The sequence below is a fragment of the Sinohyriopsis cumingii genome, unplaced genomic scaffold, assembly GCF_028554795.1.
Source record: "Sinohyriopsis cumingii isolate HCF-2022 unplaced genomic scaffold, ASM2855479v2 utg001460l, whole genome shotgun sequence".
Lineage (NCBI taxonomy): Eukaryota > Metazoa > Mollusca > Bivalvia > Unionida > Unionidae > Sinohyriopsis > Sinohyriopsis cumingii.
In genome coordinates this window covers 176,067-200,838 of record NW_028316002.1, presented here as the reverse complement: position 1 = coordinate 200,838, position 24,772 = coordinate 176,067, and the positions used below count along the sequence as shown (strand labels likewise).

Sequence of the window (24,772 nt, the reverse complement as noted above, 5' to 3'; positions counted from 1 at the left end):
CTGAAGCTATGACAAGCCAGCTAGAAACCACAGACTCTGATACCAATGACGTAGAGAAATGCTGGGCGGCTTTCAAACATTTAGTGTACTCTACTGCATTTGAAACCCTTGGCGTCACTGCGCGAAAGCACCAAGACTGGTTCGACTAGAACTGTGAAGAAATACCCCAAGTCCATTGCAAAGAAAGATGCCTTCAGCAGAGTCCGCCAAGCTGTGCAGAGGAAACTGCGCGATATGCAGGACACATGTCTGAATCGAAAGGCTGATGATCTCAAATCCTTTGCCAACAGACACGACATGAAGAATTTCTATAGTGCTCTTCGTGATGTTTATGGCCCAGTAACATCAGGCACAGTCCCACTCTTGAGCTCCGATGTCAGCAATCTCATAACCAAGAAGGAGAATATACTGGACCGCTAGGCGGAATACTTTGACGGTATCCTCAACAGACCCTCTTCCATCAACGATGAAGCGATCAACCATCTACCCCAGGTGGAGATCAACGATAGATTGGCTGACCCTCCAACAGTGCTGGAAACTCATAAGGCCATTCAGCTCCTGTCTAGTGGGAAATCTCCAGGAGCAGACTCCATCACAGCTGAGATCAACAAGTCTGGTGGGCCTAAGCTAGTGGGAAGACTAACAGAGATGTTCTGTGGGATGTGGAAGATGAAACGCATACCCCAGGAATACAAACATGCATCTATCAGCTAAATTCACAATTGCAAACGCAATCGACAATCCTGCGACAACCATATAGGAATCTCTATTATGCATCGTTGGCAAGGTCCTCGCTAGGCTACTGCTGAACAGACTCACAGAACACCTTGATCACGGCCTACTGCCAAAAGGTCAGCGTGGCTTCAGAAAGGAGAGAGGCACCATTGACATGATCTTTGCTGCCAGGCAGATGCAAGAAAAGTGTCTTGAGCAAAATGTCCAGCTATACACCACCTTCGTGGACCTGACTAAGGCATTCAACACTGTCAGCCGAGAAGGCCTCTGGAAGATCATGGCCAAATTTGGATGTCCAGAAGTCTTCATTGAAATGGTGTGGCAGTTTCATGATTGCATGCTTGCCAGAGTCCAGGACCAGGGTAACTATTCCAAACCCTTTGCAGTTACGAATGGTGTGAAACACGGATGCATCTTAGCCTCCACTCTCTTCAGCCTCATGTTCTCTGCAATGTTGATGGATGCTTTCAAGGACAGTGATGTTGGAGTAGGTCTCTGATACCGTCTGGATGGGAAGTTGTTCAACCTAAGGAGGCTTCAAGCCAAAACCAAAGTTCAAATTGAGAACATACCCAACCTGCTGTTTGCAGATGACTGTGCCCTTAACTCCAGCATGGAGGCAAGCATGCAACAGAGCATGGAACTTTTTTTCCACAGTGTGAACCAAATTTGGACTCACCATCTCTACCAACAAGACCAAAGTTCTGCATCAGCCAGCTCCTGGAAAAGATTACCTGGAACCATTCATCATTGTCAAAACCAAAAGCTCAAAAATGTAGACAGGTTCACATACCTCGGCAGCACCCTTTCACAAGCAGTCCATATGGACGATGAGGTCAACACCAGGATTGCCAAAGCCAATCATAGCATTTGGCAGACCCTGCTCAAATGTCTGGGATAGGAGAGGCATCAAGCTTGCCACCAAACTCAAAGTCTACTCAGCAGTTGTTCTCCCCATCCTCCTCTATACTTACGAGACATGGACTGTGTATAGCTGCCAAGTTTAAAAACAACTGAACCACTTCCATATGAGCTCCCTGAGAAAACTACTGAAAATCAGATGGCAGGACAAGGTACCAAACACAGAGGCGCTCACTAATGCCTGCATGACAAGTATCCACACAATGCTGTGCAAGGCACAACTCCGATGGGCTGGCCATGTTGTCTGCATGCCGGTAGAATGCCTACCTAAGAAGGTCTTCTATGGAGAGCTACACCAAGGCAACAGATCTCACAGTGGTCAAAAAAAGAGGTACAAGGTCACCCTCAAGGCTTCACTGAAGAACCTAGGCATTGATCCTGACAGCTGGGAGAGTGTCGCTGCTAACTGATCTGCATTGCGCAGTCAAGTCATTGCTGGTGTGGCAGCCTTTGAGCAGAAAAAGACTGATGGACAAAGCTGAAAAACATGATCTGCGCAAATCCAGGAACAGCAGATCTGCAACTCCCGGTCGTAACCTGTACATCCATGTCCCTACTGCAACACCCTTCCGGGCCTGGATCGGACTGATCAGCCATCTCCGGACCCACCCCCAGTGAATCGATGACATTAAATGGTCCTCATTGGCACTGATGGATGAACATGATCATCATGTATGTATGTATGTATGTATGTATGTATGTATGTATGGATGGATGGATGGATGGATGCATGCATGCATGCATGCATCGTCAAATTATTGAATTCAAGTGATTATTTTCTCTGGAAATACAAAAGTACACTGATAACATTCTTGGATAAAGACATTCACTAGAATTTATAATATGTTCAAACCTGGAATTATATTACTGTGATTCAACAAAAGACTGTTGATACATCAGCACTCCATAATAATAACAGACACATCATGGCCTTCAGTTTTGGATCTCTTTGGGACTTGCACCAAGTTTTATTCAGGACTTTATATTATTAGGACATGTGTGTGTAATTCTTGGATTACTTTGGGATTTAATTTGCAACACCATAAGTTGTTTTATCTCATTTTCACTTTGTATTATAAGGAAATAAATTATTTGTTAAACTTTACAAAGCCTGTTGTCTTTCAGTCTTTTCATTTACTTAATATTTTAAGTCTCTGAGCATAGACTCATAACTTGTAACAATGTATATATATATATATATATATATATATATATATATATATATATATATATATATATATATATATATATATATATACACGTACACACAGAGGATGACACCATAGGTTTGCCCCTTATATTATGCAAGTGGGCACATGATATACAATAATATTGTCAGTGGTATAGTTATTCAGCATGAATTTAGATCATTTTTCTTGCTGTTGTTCAAGCTTTAATCTGTCAGTTTCAACTTAACATAATTTAATCTTGACCTATACAGTTTTAAATGTTTAATTATATAAAAAAATGTATTGCCATTATGTGATGATATAAAAATCTTGTTAAAGAAAAACAGACGCTTTGCATAATGAATTCAAAAGCAGAATTTCTTTTATGTTGGTAAACTCTTCTGACTATGGACCATCATAAATTTAAGTAGGCAACCAATCAAAACATTCACCTTCATATCATTCTGAAATAAAAACTAATAAAATCTCCTTGGAATTGTGACAAGTAAAAGAAGAAAAAGAAGAGGAACAAAATTCACACTGTGAATGTATACTGAATGATTTATTATTATTATTATCATTATTATTATTATTATTATTATTATTATTATTGGTTATCTGAGATGGAATATGCGCTCTTATTCTTGTCAATATTTCGGTATGTGTGCCAACTTAAATTTCGGAACCCCAATGTAGCTGGTCTTCATCGTTGTTATCGTTATCGTCGAACATTGTCAAGATGACGCAAGTTTTAAGCATCCAAGACGAGACGCAGTTCGATGACACTATCAAGGAAGGCGGAAGGTTACTTATCATTGTCCAGTTATCGTTACAGATGTAGAAAATATCGAAGTATTATTAATGAAATCACTACCATGATAGTTTGAATTAGTGTTATGTATTTTCGAGGACATGTACTTTTCTCAAAATCAAATGCATATGCTTAATTAATCATCGCTTGAATAATCATAGCTTTAATTAGGACCACTGGGATTCTGGCATAATTTCAAAAGATTACGATGGCGCGAACGCATGATTATATATAATTTGAAAAAGACAACTGAGTCGCAAAATTTACAACCATGTAATGTTATTTTGTAGATTGAGTTTCCTCAGACCTTACCACCCCATTATTGTTTTTGCCCATTTTTGATGGGGCATAGAGCAGAGTCAAAAGGAGTTTCAACATTTTTATTCAGGAAACAATGATCAGAGACTGGTGGAGAAATGTTCACCAAGAACAGACAATGTGTCAGTGATGGTTTTGTGGTATCACTTGACTACTGCATTGAAATGTGCTCTCTGCTTGATGAATCCGACTTTGCTGAGACAATGAAAAGTTACTGGTCATTTCTCAAGGAATACTTATTTTGATAATTATGTGTCCTTTCGTTCAGTTACAAACAGTATTTGACTTTAATTTAATATTTCACAATTTTTGCACAACAGCATCTGAAGGGGTTTATTGTTGATATCACATGACTGTTGGACTTCCAATGTCATGGACATGAAGGTTGTGAGATTTGCTCAGTCATGTGACTAGTAATGTAAATGGTGAGTACCAGGTCAAATTTCATAAATGCTGTAGTTTCATCTCATTTGTTAGCATATCAAACATATAAGAAGAATAATACTCACACTTTCTCAGCAATTAAAGTATTGCCCTCTCTATTTTATGCAGGTATGACTTAAATGATGTAAAATTATTCAAAGTTTGTTAGGTCTACTGATGAATGACTACATTATGCCACACGGCACATTGATGGTGGATTCCAACTTTTCGATAGGCACTTGACTGAACCATCACCTCAACATAAATGTCCATTTATCCTATTGAGGTGGCAATGGTCCGAGGAAATTTGGATGGCCTATTTTGATGCAGTCTCATAGACTATTTCACCAGATTCACCCCCTAGCATGTACCCAGTAATTATTTGGAATTCACCAAAACTTGCATTTTCAAAAAGTTGACATAAGAGCAGACAATTTCCGTTTCATAATGAAGGATGTATATTTTTTTGTTGGACAGTTGACATACATATTGGTAATGGTCAATAAAACATTTTGGTGACACTCTACACGTTTGTATTTTGTATAGGGTTAGAACTTTAAAGTTAAAGACTTTCCCAAGTTTCTTCACTGGTTATACTGGCTATTTAAAAAAGACCTTGTATATCTTAGGTATTGTTCCAAGAACCTTTAATTCCCTTTATTTTGGTGTATGATTGATGGGTGTAATATGGGTTATAGAGTATACATCTTGGCCTTACATCAGATGTGCACATTTCCAAAAAATGCTAGCTCCACTTGGTCATTTTCATTTCCTGGACTTCAGAGGTAAATTGTAAAAAAAAGAGCTGATAACTTTTTTTTACATTTTATATATTTGGTAATTCATCCATTGCACTTTCAGAAGCTGGTATTGTCTAGCTGCACATAATACATTTTCCCAATTTTAATAGGTGCTAAAGATAGTGTACTTAAGACTGCTAAAGATAGTGTACTTAAGATTAATTCAGGCTGATCTTTTTTAGCTCAAGGGAGCAGTCACTTTAGTTAGCAGTGTGCTTAGATGATGTACAATTTCCATGACTATAATATCCAAAGATATTTCATCCACATTACATGAAAGTAGCATAGAGATATGCCAACATTCTCTCCATTGTGCATGTTTAAAATGCAAACAACTTCATCTTACATGCGTCACTCTCTCAAAAGTACATAATAACTGGTGAGCATCCCCTTTGTGCTTTCTGTCATGTATATTCAACATGTGACCATTAGATTCATTTGCCAAGGTATGCTTTTGGGAGTCAGTGCTCTAAAAAGCTCATGCTTTCTGATTACTCCCCTCAAATCATATGTTTGTAATTACATTTGACAAAATTTTTCAAAATAAATATGGTCTTGAACAAGATATACTTGGTTTAACCTGAAATACTAGACAAAGCAAGTCATGTTTCTAAACATGGCATGGTTATTTCCTGCTTTTATTTAGTAAATATTCGCTATTTTTTTCACTTGTGTCTGCTTGGCTAATGTGCTGCAATGATTCATTTCCTTTAAAAAATGGAAGTATAATTTGATGTGGAACTAACTAGTTGTACCACATAATCTTAGGGCACCTTTATTCCAAACATACTAGTATGTAGCAAACAGTACTGTTATAAAGTAGCCTTAATTTTTAATACACTACTACCTCAATAATTTCTGCCCTGATAATTTGTAAACCTGCTTATATTGCAGTCAGCATAAATCCCATTTTTTAAGTTAGAAAAAAAGATTACCTTTATTTGTTGAACTTGATGAAAATTTAGATCACAAGTGGTAATTTAAACTTTGAAATATAATTTTGAAGGTCTTTTGTCAAAATTTAAATCAACCCTTTTGAAAATGTTTTTTAAATGATGGATTTTTAACCAGATTATCTTAAGGAGAATAGGTTGTTTGAAAAATCTTGTTTGGAATTTTATTGGCACATATAAATTCAGGGTTAAACTCTTAGTTACAAGACAAGATTCTAATTATTTGCGTTTATTGTTTTTTATATATATACTGTAAACGGAAATGTTACATTCTATGAGATGCATATGTATTTTTCTATAGTATTCTCTAGAATTAAAGGTTTGAAAGGAAACAAAACTTAGTTTATATTCATTATGTTGTTTCCACTTAGCAATATAAAGCAGAAAAATAGTTTGAATTTTTATTCTGTACACTGAAATGACTTTACATGCCAATTTGCTGGAATATAATCAAACTTGTTTCATGTGATACATTTTGTGGTTTTGTACATGATCATCTTTTCTGACTTTGATGTTTTTGGAGAGCCTTGAAAGAGAAACATTTTTAGATTTAGAAAATGCATGTTTTGTAATATAAAATGTTGTTTAATTCCATCCAGTAATAGTCATATGTGAACCTTGAAAAAAGTAATTTCATTCTGGAAAAACTCTGGAAACGATCTGGATATTTTCTTTAGAAAAGCTTGGGAACCATGTCAAACATAAAATGTGTCAATCTCAAGCCATGTCCTCAAGCATTTCTCTAAGAACCTAAATAAGTGCCAACTGTGTTTTGATAGCTGACTTGCAGAAGTATTTGTATTGTTGCACTGAATTAAAATCTGGTCTCCTTTCTATTCTCACATTAATTGCTTTGTTTGTATCAAATAAAGGCTGTGAAATAAAAGAAATATTAAGAGGCATGCAAGTCCTGCATGTATAAGGCCTAGCAGCCCCGGTCATATGTTGCATAAACTCATTTCAACTGATCAATTGAACACTTATAAATAGTATTGTGTACTTAATTTAATTAGACCTCCTTAAATTAAGCTACTCAATCATAAATGTGCTCAAATATAGCAAGGCAACCAGGTGAAATGAATACCTTTTGAAATAAAGAACTTTTTTTCAAAGATACAGATCAATGTGGAGAAGTAAATTTCAGAAAAATCCTGAATTGGTAGAGAACCTCAAGGATGAGAAGAAGTTTCACTATTACTTGCAGTGAAGTCATGGCATCATTATTTTACTAACTGAAAAGGTTCAAAGATTTGGTTTGACATATACAATTGTTACACAAAGTAAATGTTGCAAGTTTTTTGAAAAAGTAGTCTTGTTTCTTGGTGTATCGATGGTTAATCTGCTCCCCTGCTTTTTAGACTCCCTTCTTCAAACTCTGCTCAACCATAAATAAGAAGGGATCCAGACTAATCAACATAAAACAAAATTCAGTGACGTAATACACAGATCTTTTCGCATTCATGTGAAGGTTCTTGAAACCAGTTGGAATAATGTTAACGATCATTCAGATGTTCTGCATTTTGAAAATAAATGTAATTTACACAGAATAACAAACAACTACGTTAGAAGAAGCACTTTATTGACATTTATTTTCAAAATGATTATAAAGCAAGTATTCAACCATTAACTCATTAACCCCTGGTGCCTCGTTTACACTTCAGGAGGTGGTACCCTACTTCCAAGCTCTGTAGCAGCAAGGTCATTTAAGATACACTAAAGTGGGTGGTATTATAGGAAGGTAGACAGATGTCACCCTACAGTGATACCATATAATCTGGACTTTCTGGTTACAGTACAAAATACAGAGGGACAAATAGATTTCTTGGGACCAGATTTTTTTCCACAAACAATTTGCCTGTTGTCAGAATCCGATTTTGTGTTCGGACTTTAGACTTTTAGCCTCAGATCTAAAGCAAACCAGTCTGAACTGCACACGTACAGGCTAACCTTTACAGAAAATAAAGAACTCCAACTTTTACCCTTTTGCTCATGCACAAGAGAAATAGCCAATGAAAAATGACGTTTTTAACACAACTAGGCATTAGGTTAACCAGAAATCTCTTGGAAGACGATTTATTAGGATGTGTTCAGAAATAGCCCCCAAAATGTCTTTCTTACTCGCGTTTCAGGCAGAAATGACAAAAACCTCCAGAGGTTAATGAGTTCTCCCCTCCTGTAATTTTTTGAGCAGAGATTGCACAACTTCTTATTTTTTGGAGGTGCCTCAATAACTTGCACCCTCGTTTATAGTGCAGTGTATGATTTTGAACCCTGTTGTAAATGACTTATCATGGGAGAGATGCATCTTCAATGAATGAACATATAAATTTGTTTTATATTAAAAACTTGTCATTGAAAAAAAACCTGTTTTTATTTTATACCAAGAACACAACAACAGCAGCAACTTCTACTATTGCTACTATTTAAAAAGGCAACTTTTCAAAGACCAAGAAGAAAAATGATATGTTTAATGTCTGTTTCTGAATATGTTATTAAATATTTTTATCTGCTGTAAATTGAAATGTGAAAATAGATTCCAACAAAAATTATGAGTGGTATGGTGTAGAGGTTGCAAGCCATAAGGCTATGAAACTAAGAATAGATACCTTTCTGTGGCATAACGACTCCTTAGCTTTCAGCCTCATCACAAGGCCTTCATCAGAGGAAGGACTTCTGGACTGGAGTCAAGTGTATTATCTTCTCTACAGAGTACTGTGATGTTATTGCAAGAAACAGTATGCATTAATTATTTTGTTCACCAGCTGATGTCTATGACTCTTTATTTAACTATTGTCTCTAGGCTTCTACTGGTTTCCCAAAATTGGTCTTTTCTAGAATTATCACACTGGAGCTTATAGATCTCTAGACTTCTACTGGTTTTCCAAAAATAGTCTTTTCTAAAATTATCACACTGGAGCTTATAGATCTCTAGGCTTTTACTGGTTTCCCAAAAATGGTCTTTTCTAAAATTATCACACTGGAGCTTATAGATGGCTGAACACTTCTTATTCAAAGGAGTTTGGTCTTTTGGATATAGTGCCAAGATTGAGTGAATGGTGCTATAGGGTTTGTGGATCAAATGAGCTCCATGCTTTCAGTAGATATTGATGTATATGGCAATGGCATTAGACATACAAGAAGTTAACCAGTTTTTACCAGTATTTGGAAGTATAATCTTGCATGTACATGTACCAGCCTGAAAGAGGATATGAATGGTCATAAGTTTTAATTTATCTTTAATTTTTTTTCCTGATATGATTGTCAGTGTAATATCAAATGCTTATAAAGAATATCAGGTGTGTCACTCTGAACTGGTGGGTACAGTATAATGTGTGCAATACCATCCAGAACTTTGCTGGCCCTAGGTACACCAGTTGATAATAAATCATTACACTCTCCTTATCATTTCCAGCAGCAGAATAATTGATTGCTTTCTGGCAAACACTAATATCACAAACAATATCTTGCTGACAATACAATTATTTCCCACTAATTGTTTTTGTAATGACTTCCAAGGTATAGAGATCATTAATACGGCTGGAACACAAGAGAGATTTACTTCCAGCTGTACTCAATTATGCAAGGTATAGAATGTTAGCTCAAGGATATTTCTAAATTATTTGGAAATATATACAAAACAAAGTATTTCTTTCAAATTTGAGTTGCACGAAACCAACAATATGTGATTCTAGGTTAATAATCATGAATGATGTGCAATTTTGTGTCAGGTTTTTGTTACCTCACATCTTTGCTATGCCTCAAGTGAATGAGGTACATGTATACTTTTGATTGTTCCTGTTACCTGCCACCTCTATCAGGCTTTGTTATTTAAATGATCACCACAGTCTTTATGACTTTTATGTGCCCGGTGATAAAACCATTATAATTATAATTGACATTATAATTGGGCTAATTTTCTTTGATGAACCACACAAATCAAATGCTGTAACAAATTAAATATTGTAAATATTATAACAAAGACTTTGATATGTATGTATATATATATATATATATATATATATATATATATATATATATATATATGTGTGTGTGTGTGTATGCATGTATGTGTATACATAATTGTATATATAATTAGGAATGTGACCATGGATATTAAACTTTATTATTCTCAGAAAAAAAGAAAAAGTATTATCCAAGAACTTAATTGACAACTGTTACTATGTATATACTCTCCCACATGCATGTTATACCTAGATACTGCATAATAGCACCCTGTGTTAAAAACAAACAGAAGGAAAATCAAACAGCCCAGTGCCTTGTGAAATGTTATACTCCATCTTTATTGTACATGTATGATATTGGCAGCAAATTGAAGTAAAGAATTGTGGTTGTCTGTCTGTATGTTTAAATACCTATACTATACTGGACATGTCACAGAAGGTACATTAAAACACTGAAGTTTAGATATTAAACAATTTTATTTTTGAGAAATTTGTGAAATGTATATACATTTTTATTGCATCCTTGTTAAATCACTGTATGTAATTTCAGCCATGTATTTGTGGTTCATTTCTCTGCAAACTGGGCACCGCAGTGTCAACAGATGAATGATGTCCTGAAAGAATTGGCAAAAGACACACAGTTTATCCACTGCAAGTTTTTAATTGTGAGTTTTACACAGATAATATAATTTTTGAAAAAGAACTTATAACAATGATTTGCTTATTTGTATTTGTCTTCGAGATCTTCCTTTCAAGCCTGACATTGTCAGAAAATAACATTTTCTGGCAGTCAAAGACAAGTTGAAACGTTTGTTTTAATAAAGTATATAGTTACCTGCCAATATATCATCCATACAGTATGAAAGAAACATTTATATTCATCTGCAAGAAACTCTATCTGTAAAAGAAAATGTTTTGAATTTTAATAATACATTAATGATGTAATAATAATTGAGTAATATTTACCATTTAGCCCCCAAGGTGTGTAAAAATGAAATAACTGTTATCATTTAAATGCATTTGAAATTTTGTTTGCATAGCTGGATGTTAATCCTGAGCTCATCAAATTATGTTGCCCAGTGCCCTGGGCCCCAATAATTCATGATTGGGCCTCAGCCATATGCTGAATGAGTTGTCCATCAGGCTTGTCAGAAAAACTGGTGTCTAATTTGTCTGAAAGTAACCTTGTGCACACTGAATTTTTTAAAATTTTTCTTCAAAAACACTAATAAATTACTGATATTGAGCCCCTTCTGTGTGTCTGTTTCTAGGTTCCTCCATCTTATGAAGACAATCAGCTTAATTATATTGAAAGTGATACACTGTGGGTACATAATTAAGCAATGCACATGACCAGTTTTTAGGGAACAGTACTATGTCTGTTCTGGTTGTCATTGGTTGCATATAATTAGTAGTCTCTTGTCCTGCATGATTAATAAGAAGTTGCCCTTTGCTCATGTAAACTTAGTGCTGTGTCACTTATTGAATGTATCAAGCATTAAATATATATTTATTTGACAATTAAGCTGGGAGATTCAAGACTTATTAAAGCCTCAGGTACAACACTTTCATCCTAATTGAACTGAGATAATTACATTGCATTTTAATCTACTTAGTTTTAAGAGTTGGTAGCTGTTGGTTCTATTGATATATATATATATCTGATTCATGAGTATTTTCTGTAATAGTGGCACAACTGCATTACTTTGATACTAACTGATAATGAAATTAGAATCTACAGATTCTGCTGATATAAGAAAAAGACATTTAATTTCTGTTTTAAACTTTTATGGGGTAACAAATGTTTTGTAGCGTTCAATAAAACAAAACTGTTGAGAACCATTTTCCATCAGGACCAGGAAAAAACTTTTCTTTTGATGACATAAAATTAAATTTTTAGTACACACAGTCACACAATATTTTGGGAAGTACACTTGGGGCACTCAGGGACCAAATCTTCGGCATTAAATACACATGAAATTCTTGTTGAAAAAATATTTTCTTCATATAATGCATTCCAGTAATGCACCATATTTTAACCAGAACCAATTTTCTTTTTATAGTTTTGGTCAGCCATTGCTGGTGTGTTAAGTAGCTAATGACTAGACTTGGGTAAACAGGCTTGAAATCACATTGACTAATTGTTCAATTCAGTTCTTTTAGTTAATCCTTCTCAGTTTGACTTCAAAGAAACCAATGTTCTCTTGCATGTGTATGTAATCATTTGTGATTTTTATGGCAGGTAAACAAATGCCCTTTTTTGTTTTAAAAGTGTTTAAATTGGCATGCATTTAAGTCATGAAAGTAATCTAATCTTTCTCAGTTTGAATTGAATAGTACTATAAAATCACCGATATGCCATAATAATAATAATAACTGGGACTTCAGTATATGTGATTTGGACTAGTTTTCATTTTCCTGTCTGGGGACTCTCAGAAATAGGCAGAGGACTCCATGAGTGAAGAGTCCAGGACTCCTGATCCTGAAACTGTTGAGAGCCCTGACACTATAATGACCTGCAAGTGTACACCGAAAATTATGCAATTTAAAGCATTTTTATATCTTTTTAATTTAAAGTATAACAGTTTCAGCATTGTGTCAAAATAATCAGAGACAAGTATGGCTTGGTAGGGCAAGTGCAAAGATGCTCCCAGGGTTTGTGATTGTTTGATTTGTGCATAATTTTTATGAAATTGTGCACTTGGAAAGTGATGAATTGTGATAACTCCTGCAAAATTAGTTTCAAGTTACACATATGAATATGTACTCTGCACAGTATACAATTTTATACAGCTGTTCACCTTAAAGTGCATGTTGCAACATAAGTCAAGCTAGTATAAATATTGTAGTACTTGTCACAACATATTTTTTGTAACTGTTTATACATCTAGATTCTTTGGCTTGACATGTATGGTTGTTAAACTAAATCTGATGGGCACATTGGGCCATAAAAAGCATTCTGTTATAGTTTGTACCTTGCATCAGTGAAGCTTTCAAAATGTGCATTTATTATATGGGTTATCTAGAAGACCCAAAATGGCAGATTCACAATGTGGTTCATCTTTAGATGACAATTGTGTTTGGCAAATACTGGCTGATCATAGTCACTGATGGTGTCAATTTATTTTTAAGGTAAGGAAGTGTATCAGATTATTGGAGATGTGAAAGTGTTAATGGAGATAACCACTGTATGATTTTGATCCCAGAAATGGTGTTGAATACAAGTCCGATGTACATGTTGTATGGACAAAACAGATGGCATACCAGTCAGTCCCTCCTTTCAGTGGTGCTTCAAAATTAATTGTACATAAAGCCAACAAAAAGATCAGTTAAAATACAGACAATTGAAAAATTGAGCGCACTTATCGTTTCTTGTCACAATTTAGCCCTGTGGGATTATGTGCTATAAAACCATATAGACCTAGCATTATGGTTACAATAAATCTAATAAGTAAGAATCTGAAAATGAAATTAAGAAGTAAAGATTTTTATTTGATCAGGGTAACTCTGAACGAGTAGACTATGACATTAATGGACTTAAAATCCTATTACAGCATTATGGAACAGTAAAGCTGGCTTTGTAGCCATTAGAGTGCTAATTCAAGAAAGTTAAACTTTGCTGAGCTTGTTAGTGAAAAATCTTATGTTGTAGCAGAAGTATCCAAAAGACGATACCTGTGGAAAATTGTACATAACAACCATAAAGAACAGTTTTCAAACTTGATCAAGCTGGCTAAGTTATTTATTTATATGCCTGTTCAGATAGCAGACTGTAAAGGGGTTCTCAGTACAAAACAATATTCATACACAGATAAGGAACATATTAAGCTTAGAAAAAATCAAGAGATTAATGCTTATACAACTAGAGGCATCATCATTTAAAGATTTTGATTTCAATAGGGTTTAACAGTGTAGCAGGAAGAAAAAGAGATGGATATTGAAGTGTTAGGTAAATATGGCTGTTTCCTCTTCCCCCTTCTTTTTGTTCTAACCCCCCCATTTTTTGTGACAGGGAGGGGTGTACTTTTCCCCTTTAGATAACATTCTGGCAGTATCTCTGCAAGTGGCATTTAAGTTGAGGATTTGTTAAAAGATCGTGTCTAGAAAATGTTTCTTTTAACACTGTTAGCAGATGTTTTTCTATTTGCTTAAAAAAAATTACCTTGGCTCCTCTCCTCTTCAGTAATTTGAAATAACATTGAGCTTTTTGGTGAATATGGGGCATAGCCCAGCTGCTAGGACCACAAAATCAGAATCAGTACTATCGATTGGTCAGATTTAAAGTTATTTGTAGTACCCAGTACTCACTCAAACAGATTGCAATAGTTTGTTTTCTTTAGCCAGCAATTAGCATATGGTAGGATACAGGTATTCCCAGAGCTTTCCACTTCCAAGACCTTCATTCTTTTAATGTGGCTTTAACAATTTTTCAGTCATATTGCTACAGTATCTGCATTGTGGCAGTTTATATTGATGTCCATCACTGGGGCATCATGCCACAGACATGTTGAATCATGTCCCACCTAATCACATTATCCTAACTCAAAGCCAACCAGTCCTAACACTAACCTCATAATGCTGAGCACAAAGTGAGGCAGTTGCTTGTACCATTTTTAAAAGTCTTTTCTATGACTCTGTCGGGGTTCAAACCTGTGACCTCTCACATCCAAGATGAATGTTCTAACCATTTTCATTTTCTAGTTATGGGCTGTCAGTTATGTTATTTAGTGAACAGTTTTCTATATATTGGACTCTTTCTTTTTGGAAAAAGTAGCATTAGATGTCCAGCATTAAAATCCTACTGAGAACTCTGATCCCTTGTTGCTTGTATCAAAATTATTGTTTGTGTTTACAGTGGAAACTGTGATGGCCTGAAGTGATTTTGCATATAGTGTACACATTCATAACATTTTTGTTTCCCAGATGTTTTAAATGGCATTCTTTCAGTATAAAATAGATGAAGTAAATATAAGTTATATTTATTACAGACAGGTGGTGGAATGTCAGTACCTGAGTTGTTGTACTTTTCTATTTCAGCTAGAAGCAGAGGATGTGCCAGTTATATCGGAGAGGTACAACATCTCAGCAGTGCCAACTTTCATATTCATAAAAGTGAGTGCATCCAATTTTTAAATATTTATCATTCATCTTGGATAGAAGAAATCCTGTGTATTACACACCCATGTTAGAAATATTGTTAAAGAGCTGTATCTTATGATATTTGAACAGAGAAAATTTAAATTTAAAATGCATATTTGTATGAAGATGTTGAAATCTCTTTTTTGGGTCCATTATAGCATTTTACTTTTTTTCTTGATATTTTTGAACCAAGTCCTGTTGGATTAAAAAAAACAACATTTGTTTGCGTGATTGTGTAAAATCAGTGAAGGCAGATAGATGAATTCCAGTAGGCATGTTTATATGCATATATAAATTAACTGATTAGATTTTCAGGCCATTATATTTTTTCTCATGTTTGGCTGAGAAGAAGTTCATGTCCAGTATGCCTCTGACATATCCTCCGTTTTCTTTTACTAAATATAGTTTGTAATACTAATGTTAGTTAGAAAAGATCTGACTAAATTTATTAACAATGTATGTAGATAAACTGGCATTGTTCTATTTAAATGTCAAGGGAGACAACTAAAATTTAGGTAAATGATAATACCTTATAGTATCTATCTCCCTTAGTATGGTAATCAATGCAACAATACTGGAAAATACTTTTACAAGGAAATCAAAATGTTTTCAGTGTTACTATAAATTCTGTAGTAACATACAAAGAAAAGAAAATCTAGAAGAAAACAAAGATTATTAAGAGCAGTGTGTTTGCAACAGAAGACAAGGAGTTCTGTTGTTGCATCTGACCCTCAGTAATTTAGTATCACTTCAACACACCAAACTGTCAGTATTCTCAGTACATTGACTTTCTTGCGCTGTTACTTTTCATCTCCCCTCTTTGATGCGCCAGTGTCTGCAAAGATATAAGCATGCATGTGTGTATGCCCTCAATGAATGTCAACCATTCCTGTTTTTCTAAGTGATATACAACAGTTTGGAGTGGTTTTCATAGCATTGTTCACAAGAAATGGGACTGTGGGAGCCAAAATTGTACATACATTCTTGGTTAAGTTTTTGAATTTAGCTCAGGTTTTTGCGCACTGTATAAATAGTTATACCTGGAGTCCTGAACGTTGGTGAGGGGATGCATCTTGATGAGTACTACACCCTCACCACAAATGTAGGTAACAATTACCTTCATTTCATGCGTCACAGACTTTGGTTAAATTTTGTGGTTTTATTTTATTTATCAAGTTCTATTCATAAAAGAATCATCAAAATATATGATGGTATCTATATTTGTTAGTGCCACACTCATACCACTGAGGAATGTCACTGTGACCTACATTTTATTTACATTGGGTCTAAAGTTTATACACTGATATGATAAGACTTCATATCATGCTTTTCTCACCAGCTGTAGAAGAAAGATTGGTTCATGATTGTGAAGGATGTCAGAGTTTTGTGTTAAAATTGTTTAAAAGTACATTTCTTCTAAATTCATGGATGCATTTAGGTGTAACTTTGGTATAATATTACAATAGGACTAAAGTTGATATGTTGACATGCTAGGAATTCCTATCTTGCTGGTCTTGCCAGTGTAAGCAGAAAGCATATTTCATCATTGTAAACAATGTTCCGTTTTAGAGTTAAATGTTTGAATGTCAAATTTCTTCAACCTTATTTGCTGTCTCAACTAAAACTTTTGTATAATAACAAAGACTTCATACTTATATATGAGAAGTTCCTGTCCTGCAGGTCTCGACTACTTGAGCATTATGTCATTTATATTTTGCGTGAAAGTCAGATACAGATGTTGCCGGTATACTGATTGGCTGTCCTGATAAACAAATAACAGTAGGTAGATATGAGACATGATTATGTTATAAGTGATTGGGGTTTTTACATCTGAACTACATTAGGTCACTTGGAAAATTTACTACTAGCCCAGAAATAATTGGCTTATTGTGCATGACACCATAATGGACTACTTGGCTCATTTGATTTGCAACCTTGACAATATCTTCCATCATATAGTCTGATACTGAAAATAATACTTGATTATTCAAATGACTAATAAAAGACAGAAAAACAGTGTTGATTGTAGCAACAAGGTTTGGCAAAATCCAGTTTGAATGAAATGGTCTCATAAATGCATATAGGGTAAAAGAAATTACAGTCAAAGCTATGGTTTCTTTTGCCTGTACCACCTGTTGTATGCATTCACTTTTCTGAGGTCCCTTTCAGCATATTATTGTTGGAATTAGCCCCATTTAGGAATCTACTTAAGAAGCCACTTTTTGAGTTCACAAAGATGGCTGTTTAAGACCAATGTGACTAATTTTTATAAGCAAATCTACTGTATTTCCATGTTAAATCTGGAATCACACTATAATGAAAGGCAATATGATGGGGTAGAGCTGTATTATGTATAAGGGCTGTACTGATTAACTCCAATATTTTGCATGATTATGGGGGATTTCTTCCAGTTTCAACTAACAGAATATGCCTCTGGACTATGAGGTTTCTGTTTCAGAATCAGAAGGAGGTGGACAGGCTGGATGGTGCCAATGCTGGTGAGCTGACCAAGAAACTGAAAGTCCTTGCCTTAACCTCATCTGTGACAACCTCAGAACCAGCACCTCAGCCCAAAGAGGTATGGTCTAGTATCCTTTATCTTACTTACACTTATCAGTCTTTTGCTTTATGCCATAAGAACTCTGTGATAGGGCTGATTTATTGGTGATTATTTATTTATGGCTGGATGGAATTATTTACTTGACTGTCTGGTTTCTAGTGACAGGTCTCAGTTTCATAATGTTATGCATATTTAGTTTACATTATGTACTTGTTGATATTTGAGTTCGATGTCTAACCTTATTTACAAACTTAGACTGGTCTTAAAGCCAATTTGTGATACATATCCTGGGCATTGTAATAATTGGAATTAAGTACTCATTCACGACTATTAGTACATCAGCACATTCAAGACTGTTGGAATTCATTCAGAATATTCTTTTCCTTTGGACTTGTGATGGACTCATTCAAATTCATTTTGGATTTTGTCATTGTGGTCCATTAAGACTATTGGTACATCAACTCATTCAAGACTATTAGTACATCAGCACATTCAAGATTGTTGGAATTCATTCAGAATATCCTGTTCTTTTGGACTTGTGAACATTTAGGACTATTTGGAATTTAATTCACAATATCGTAAGTTCCTTTAAAATTTTCACTTTGTACAGGGAAATAAATTGTTTGTTGAATTACACAAAACTTGTTGGTTTTGATTTTTCGGTTACTTAGATTAAGACCATAGAATAGTAACAATAAAACCTCTCATTTTAGAGTAAAATCTTATCCACAATTTAGCACAAATTCTGACTACTGATTATTTGCAAACTGCTAAAGGAAAATTGAAGTAAACCTGTTTATCAGGGTTGTCATGGAGATAATTTCTCTCAATTTCGTTCTATAAAATTTCTTTCGAAAGATAAAAGTTTGACCAGTTTAAGTGCTTTGGTCTTAAAGATTTATGAAATTGAAACATAGCTTCTAGTTTGGGATTTATACATGTTTAATGGTTCCATTTGATTGTTCAGTTGTTTAACATTAGTGAAATTGTTTTGAAAATCTTGGATATTTGTTTCAAATTATTTACTTTGGCAGAAAAGAATCGGCCTTTATATTATTTAGCATTCTTTTGTGATGAAAGCATGTGAACCTTTCATTACAAGATTTGAATCATCGTTTATCTCAAGTTCATTTATTCATAGACTTTAAGTTTTAAGTTGTCCTAGTTTGTGCATAGGGGTTGACACAATCTTCAAAAGTGCTTGAAATTTGGTGGGTAGCATGAAAACTTTGTGAATTTGAGGTCTGTTTCTGTAGAATCCTTAATGACAGAAACTACCAAAATTGATACATTGAAAAAGTACCATGGTATATACCACCAGAAATAAATGTGTGATAAACTGGTATACCAGTAATACAGCACACCTCCACACTTTGTATAAGAATAATTAAGAATAATGACAAGGGATGAACAAAGAACTGTGTTGTGACTGATTGTAGTCATTGGATGAAGTAGCTGCGGTCAGCTTGTCATTCTGATAGTGAGCACACTACCGTGGACTTGCTAACTGATCAAGGTACTCAAAAATAAAAGCCTCAGAATGGTACAGTTATGGTACTGTTGAACCTATAAGCACTTGAAATGTGTAGAAGATTGCTTGTACAGTATTATGTGTTTAGTTACAATTGATGAAGTACTGTAGAAGTGCAATATTGCTAGGATCTTGCAACTGCTAAAATGTCAATGCATTTGTCCTAAGCTCATAAAATCCCCAGCATCAGTGTAACTAGGGACTTGTTGTTGATCAAAAGTAACCTCAGCTGGATAGGTACATAAGATCCCCAGCATCAGTGTAACTAGGGACTTGTTGATCAAAGTAACCTCAGCTGGATCGGTGCGTAAGATCCCCAGCATCAGTGTAACTAGGGACTTGTTGATGATCAAGAGTAACCTCAGGTGGATATGTGCGTAAGGTCCCCATCCTCGGTGTAACTAGGAATTTGTTGATCAAAATTAACTTCAGATGGATCAGTGAGTAAAATTATTTCGAAGACTTATGGCATGAGTGAAAAGCATAACGAGAATTAAACATTAAGAAGAAATTAGAAACTCAGGCAAATGAGTCTGCTATATCTTAGACTAATGTGTGCGTGTGTGTGTGTGTGTGATTTGGATTTTTAAAGTAGCTTTAGCAATTTTTCTGTCATATCACTTTGATGTCTACAGTGTGACAGTATATAGTGATGTCTAGCACTGGGGTAGCATGCTGCAGACATGTAGCATGATGTCCCACCTAGTCAGATTATCCTGATACCAGGCTGACAAGTACTAACACTAACCTATTAATGCTGAGCGCCTAGCGAGGCAGCTGCTAGTACCATTTTTATAAGTCTTTGGTATGACTTGGCTGGGATTCAAACCCACTACCTTTGGCATTTGAGGTGGACACTCTAACCACAAGGCCACCAGAGCTGTCTCCAAGCTAATGTAATGAGATGACTGCACCTTTACCCCCGTATTCCAAAACCCCCTTGAGCTGCAATGTGTTCACCTGGGCCTACTTTAAAAAAAATAAGATGAAATACTTACTTTGATATTTTGTGGACTGTACATGCCATAATTTAACATTCTTCCTAAGTTTATTCACACTTAATTTTAGTTCTTTAAAATGACATTTTTGTCATTGAAAGTGCTTGAATTTCCCTTTGAAATATCATTATGAACCATGTGCATGTATTGTTGGATTTTCCAGGATCTAAACACCAGATTAAAGAAGTTGATTGAGGCTGCCCCTGTGATGCTGTTTATGAAAGGGACACCAGCAGAGCCTAGATGTGGTATTTTGTCTCTCTGTCTCTTTATTCCATTACTTTATACTTTATACTATTACCTAATTCTTGAATCATTTGTCATGGGATTATTTCTTATTTATTCCTAATTGGGGTGATTATGTCTGGTTTGATATGTGAGTTTTTTAATGTTTGTTTTACTTACAAAAACATGAAAATTACTTATGACTATTGAGTATGGATTTGTTCCACTTTAATTTCCTTTACTTGGATATTTGTAATAATTTATCCAGTAATTGACAACATAAATTTATTTATCTACTTATTTTACACAAGTTCTTTCAGTTTATACAGACACATTCTTGACAGGTCAGATGGTGGCATATTGTGATTGTTCACAGTGTTAAAAGTAATTTGATACTATCATGTGCCTTGAATTGCCAAGACTGTGTAACCACAATTGCTGCACTACAAAGTATATGGTCTACAACATAAAAAATGATGGCATTGTGCATTGATAAATACATGTTTGAATGAATCCGTTAGAATTTATTTAAAATTCAATCCATACCTCAGTAAAATTTTCTTTTGAATTATGATTGCTTTTGACAGACAGAATTTTGAACAAATGGAATTTTTTTATTTTACTTCATTTAAACCTGCTTTTATTTTTATAAATTTTTTGTGTCGAAACTCGAACAGAATATCTTATTTTCTACAATGCATTTTATTCTAATGCTATCTTATTTTGATCCAAGGACACATTATCATATGAATTAACACATGCAGGTGTGCTGCATATAATGCTGTCTAGAAAGGGGAAAAGTAACTTGTGATTTCCTGCTTGCAACAAAGTGTCTGAGGGCATTAGTATGAAAAATAAACAAAACAGCATTCATGTTTTGTTCTGAGTCTGTAGAAAGAATGAGTTTGATATTGCATGGGGGCACATCAAGGCCATTAGGTCAAGACATATTCAGATGAGATATTTTACCCCTAACTCCATACAAAATATTTAGAGCTTTATTGTATGAATGAAATTCAAAATGAACAGGAATTTATGAATTTATCAATGCATAAAGATAAGCACAGATGTTAAAGAAGGCGCCTAAAAAAAGTTCAAATCTGAGTGTGTGATATAGAAATACAAACTGGTCAGCTGTTTAATACACCAGATCAAGTCTGTATATTAAAATGGTATGTAGGCAAGAGAGAATAATGCTTGATTGAATTGATATCTAAATTGTTTACAGTGGGTAAAAATAAATTAAAACCTTAACTCTATAACCTCTAATTTCAAAAAGTAAATACCACTATTTTAGAGCAGAACGACATTGGCTAATTCTGGCAATTATTTGTCATGTGTTTGGATATACTGCATAATGCCAAGAAAGTGCAATTTGTTTTAAAATCAGGAACTGTATGGATTCTTATTTATTACAACCATGCATTGAGATGTATAAACTCTCTAGCACTTGCCTTGTGTGTTTGTCCATCTGTTCATCAGTGTATTCATTCACATATCTTGTAGCCAGTATTCATGTGCAATCCTTACTCATAATTGGATGGCATTGTGATACGTGAAATGCCTATTGTATATAAATGTCCTGTGGAGTTTTGTTCCAGTTTTGATGGAGTTATTGCCCTTTCTTCATCAATAATACATCTCAAGTACAGTAGATCTTTGCAACCAGAACTGATCAGGAACCATTCAAAATATTCTGTTTCAGAAATGTTGTGTACATTGTCTCATAAATCTTTATGTGCCTTTATGGACTTTGTCTCATCAACTACGTTTTGGATGGAGTTATGGTTCTTCACAGTTAACTTCACTTCTTGAATGGGATGTTGCTTATAACTGGCATAGCTATAAAAAAAATCCATTCTACCAATTCTGATGCAATTTGGTATGAACTTTGTCACATAGAATTGCATGTGTCTTTATGGTTTAGTCTCATTTGGTCGAGTTATGGCCCCTGATTGCTTGTCATCCAGACTTTGGTTTCCACAAGATAACTTTAAATTTAGTAAAGATGTCAGATTGATGAGATCCTGAGTTTGTCTTATTTCCAGTACTAGATGACATCATTGACCAAGCTTGTGTGTTTTGGAATTTTAATATAGCTTTAAGAATCTTTCAGTCATATTGCAATGATAGTACCATTTTTATAAGTCTTTGGTATGACCCAGCCGGGGTTGAACCTGCAACCTCCTGCATCTGAGGTGGACTTTATAACTATTAGGTCACCAGGGCTGTCCATCTGGATTGTGTCAACCATCATTCATCATGTGTCAACATATTTTCAACATCTTCTTTGGAACGAGCCAATTTCAATCAAACTTTGTTGGAACATTTCTTAGAATATGCTTAATCAAAAGTATGTCCTTTGCAAGAAGTGCTTAGCAGCACTTTGCAGCTTAGACTGATCCATGAGAGTGTCTGCATATACTGGACATCATGCTTAAAAAGTGCCCAACAGCACTATGCAGGTTAGATGGCTGTATAAACTGGGTTCATGGGTACAGAGGCACTAAGCTGGGCATCATGTGTAGGAAGTGCCTAGCAGAACTATGGGACTTGTGGAACATAACTGTATGTTTGATAGTAGTCATGGCTCATTACAGCCTGAGGTATATGGCTGAGTTTGATAATGAGGAAACAGGGCTATCTTTTCTGGCATGGCATTTTCCAATTTGTGAGGTTGGGATGGTGTATGAGATAATTGATCCATGTAACCGATGCATAATTCTGATATGTGAAAAGGTTCTGATGCTCTTCATCTCACTCCCAGCAAATGATATGGTTTCAAACCCTTGTGTGCAGGCTGATGATGTCTTCATCCCTCACAGTGTATGCATCTGTGCCTTTATTACTCCTGGAACTGTTGCCTATTGACTTCTGTCCATAATATGCAAGTTTGGCATGTATTATAGAATGACAGCTGGAGTAAGCTACACATATAGAGTGTTTGTCTGTCTGGTCTTGTCAGTGGTCTACTTCTATAAACAAAAATAGACATTATATCCTCCTGAACACTGGAGTGCTAATGCAGAGCTGCACAATGTGACAGTTGCCAGTGAAAGGCCATACCTGGTCTGTACAGGTAGATATTAGAGTGTTGCTATTAATACTCTTAAAGTGGATGCTAAAATATTAATTTTAGTAAAATGTTACCTGTATGAGAAGCTAATTGGTTGCATATACATGTAAAATCACCAATGTTCTGCTTATAGTAACTATGAAAAAAATGAAGGCACTGAAGCATCATTGTTGAACAAATCTACACCACTTCCAACTACCTTCTCTCCAGTCAACCTTCTGGACATGTTTGCAAATTTCTTCCGTGACAGAGTACAAACCATTAGAGATAAGCTTGACACCACAATTTCAATTGACTCGTCGTCACCATACAGTTGGGATACAGAATTTGAGTGGCAACCATTAACAGCATTTGAACCTGTCTCTATAGATTTTGTTTGTACAGTCGTGATGAAGAGTGCACCAAAGTCATGTGAACTTGATCCAGTTCCAACATCACTGCTGCTTGAGTGCTTAGATCCAGTATTGCCTTCACTAACTGATGATATTAATACCTCTCTCTCATCTGGCAAATTCCCATCATTTTTCAAAACTGCCATTGTAAAGCCTTTGCTTAAGAAACCAACACTAGACCATAACGATTTAAAGAACTACCGCCCAGTTTCTAATCTCCCATTCATATCAAAAATCTTTTTAGCAATGTACTGTCTGCATATTGCCCTTGCCACAGTACTGAAACTACTCTTTTAAAACTAGTTAATGACATTCTCTCTGCGTTAGACAGCGTAAAGATTACAGTCCTCACCATTCTTGATTTTTCTGCAGCATTTGACACAACATACCATGATATATTACTTCACCGTCTCCAGCATGTATCTGGCATTCATGATACAGCCTTACTGTGGTTCAAGTCCTACTTGGTCAACAGGACACAAATTGTATCTGCAAATGGAATACACTCCAACCCAGTTGATCTATGTTGTGGTGTTCCACAGGGGTCTGTTCTTGAACCTGTTCTGTTCATTCTATACACTCAGTCGCTCTCAAGTGTCATAGATCATCATCCAGTGTCTCACCAATTGTACGCTGATGACACCCAAATATACAAATCTAGCCACCCAACTGAAGTTGATGCTACCATGCAAGGTGTAGAGAGGTGCATTTCTGATGTGACATCATGGGTGACATGTAACAAGCTGCAGATGAATGATG

At 35.2% G+C, this 24,772-nt stretch overlaps 1 protein-coding gene across 1 annotated transcript in view; it reads left to right on the top strand.

The window, feature by feature from the left end:
• The first annotated feature begins 3,511 nt into the window (after positions 1-3,511).
• LOC149772462 (glutaredoxin-3-like) overlaps positions 3,512-24,772 on the top strand; it is a 64,971-nt gene continuing 43,710 nt past the window's right edge. The window contains exons 1-5 of the mRNA XM_089947781.1: positions 3,512-3,629; positions 10,643-10,757; positions 15,130-15,204; positions 17,690-17,809; positions 20,484-20,568. Of these exons, the coding sequence (XP_089803907.1) occupies positions 3,565-3,629; positions 10,643-10,757; positions 15,130-15,204; positions 17,690-17,809; positions 20,484-20,568 (460 nt within the window). The 5' untranslated portion in view covers positions 3,512-3,564. The remainder of the gene's footprint in view (positions 3,630-10,642; positions 10,758-15,129; positions 15,205-17,689; positions 17,810-20,483; positions 20,569-24,772) is intronic.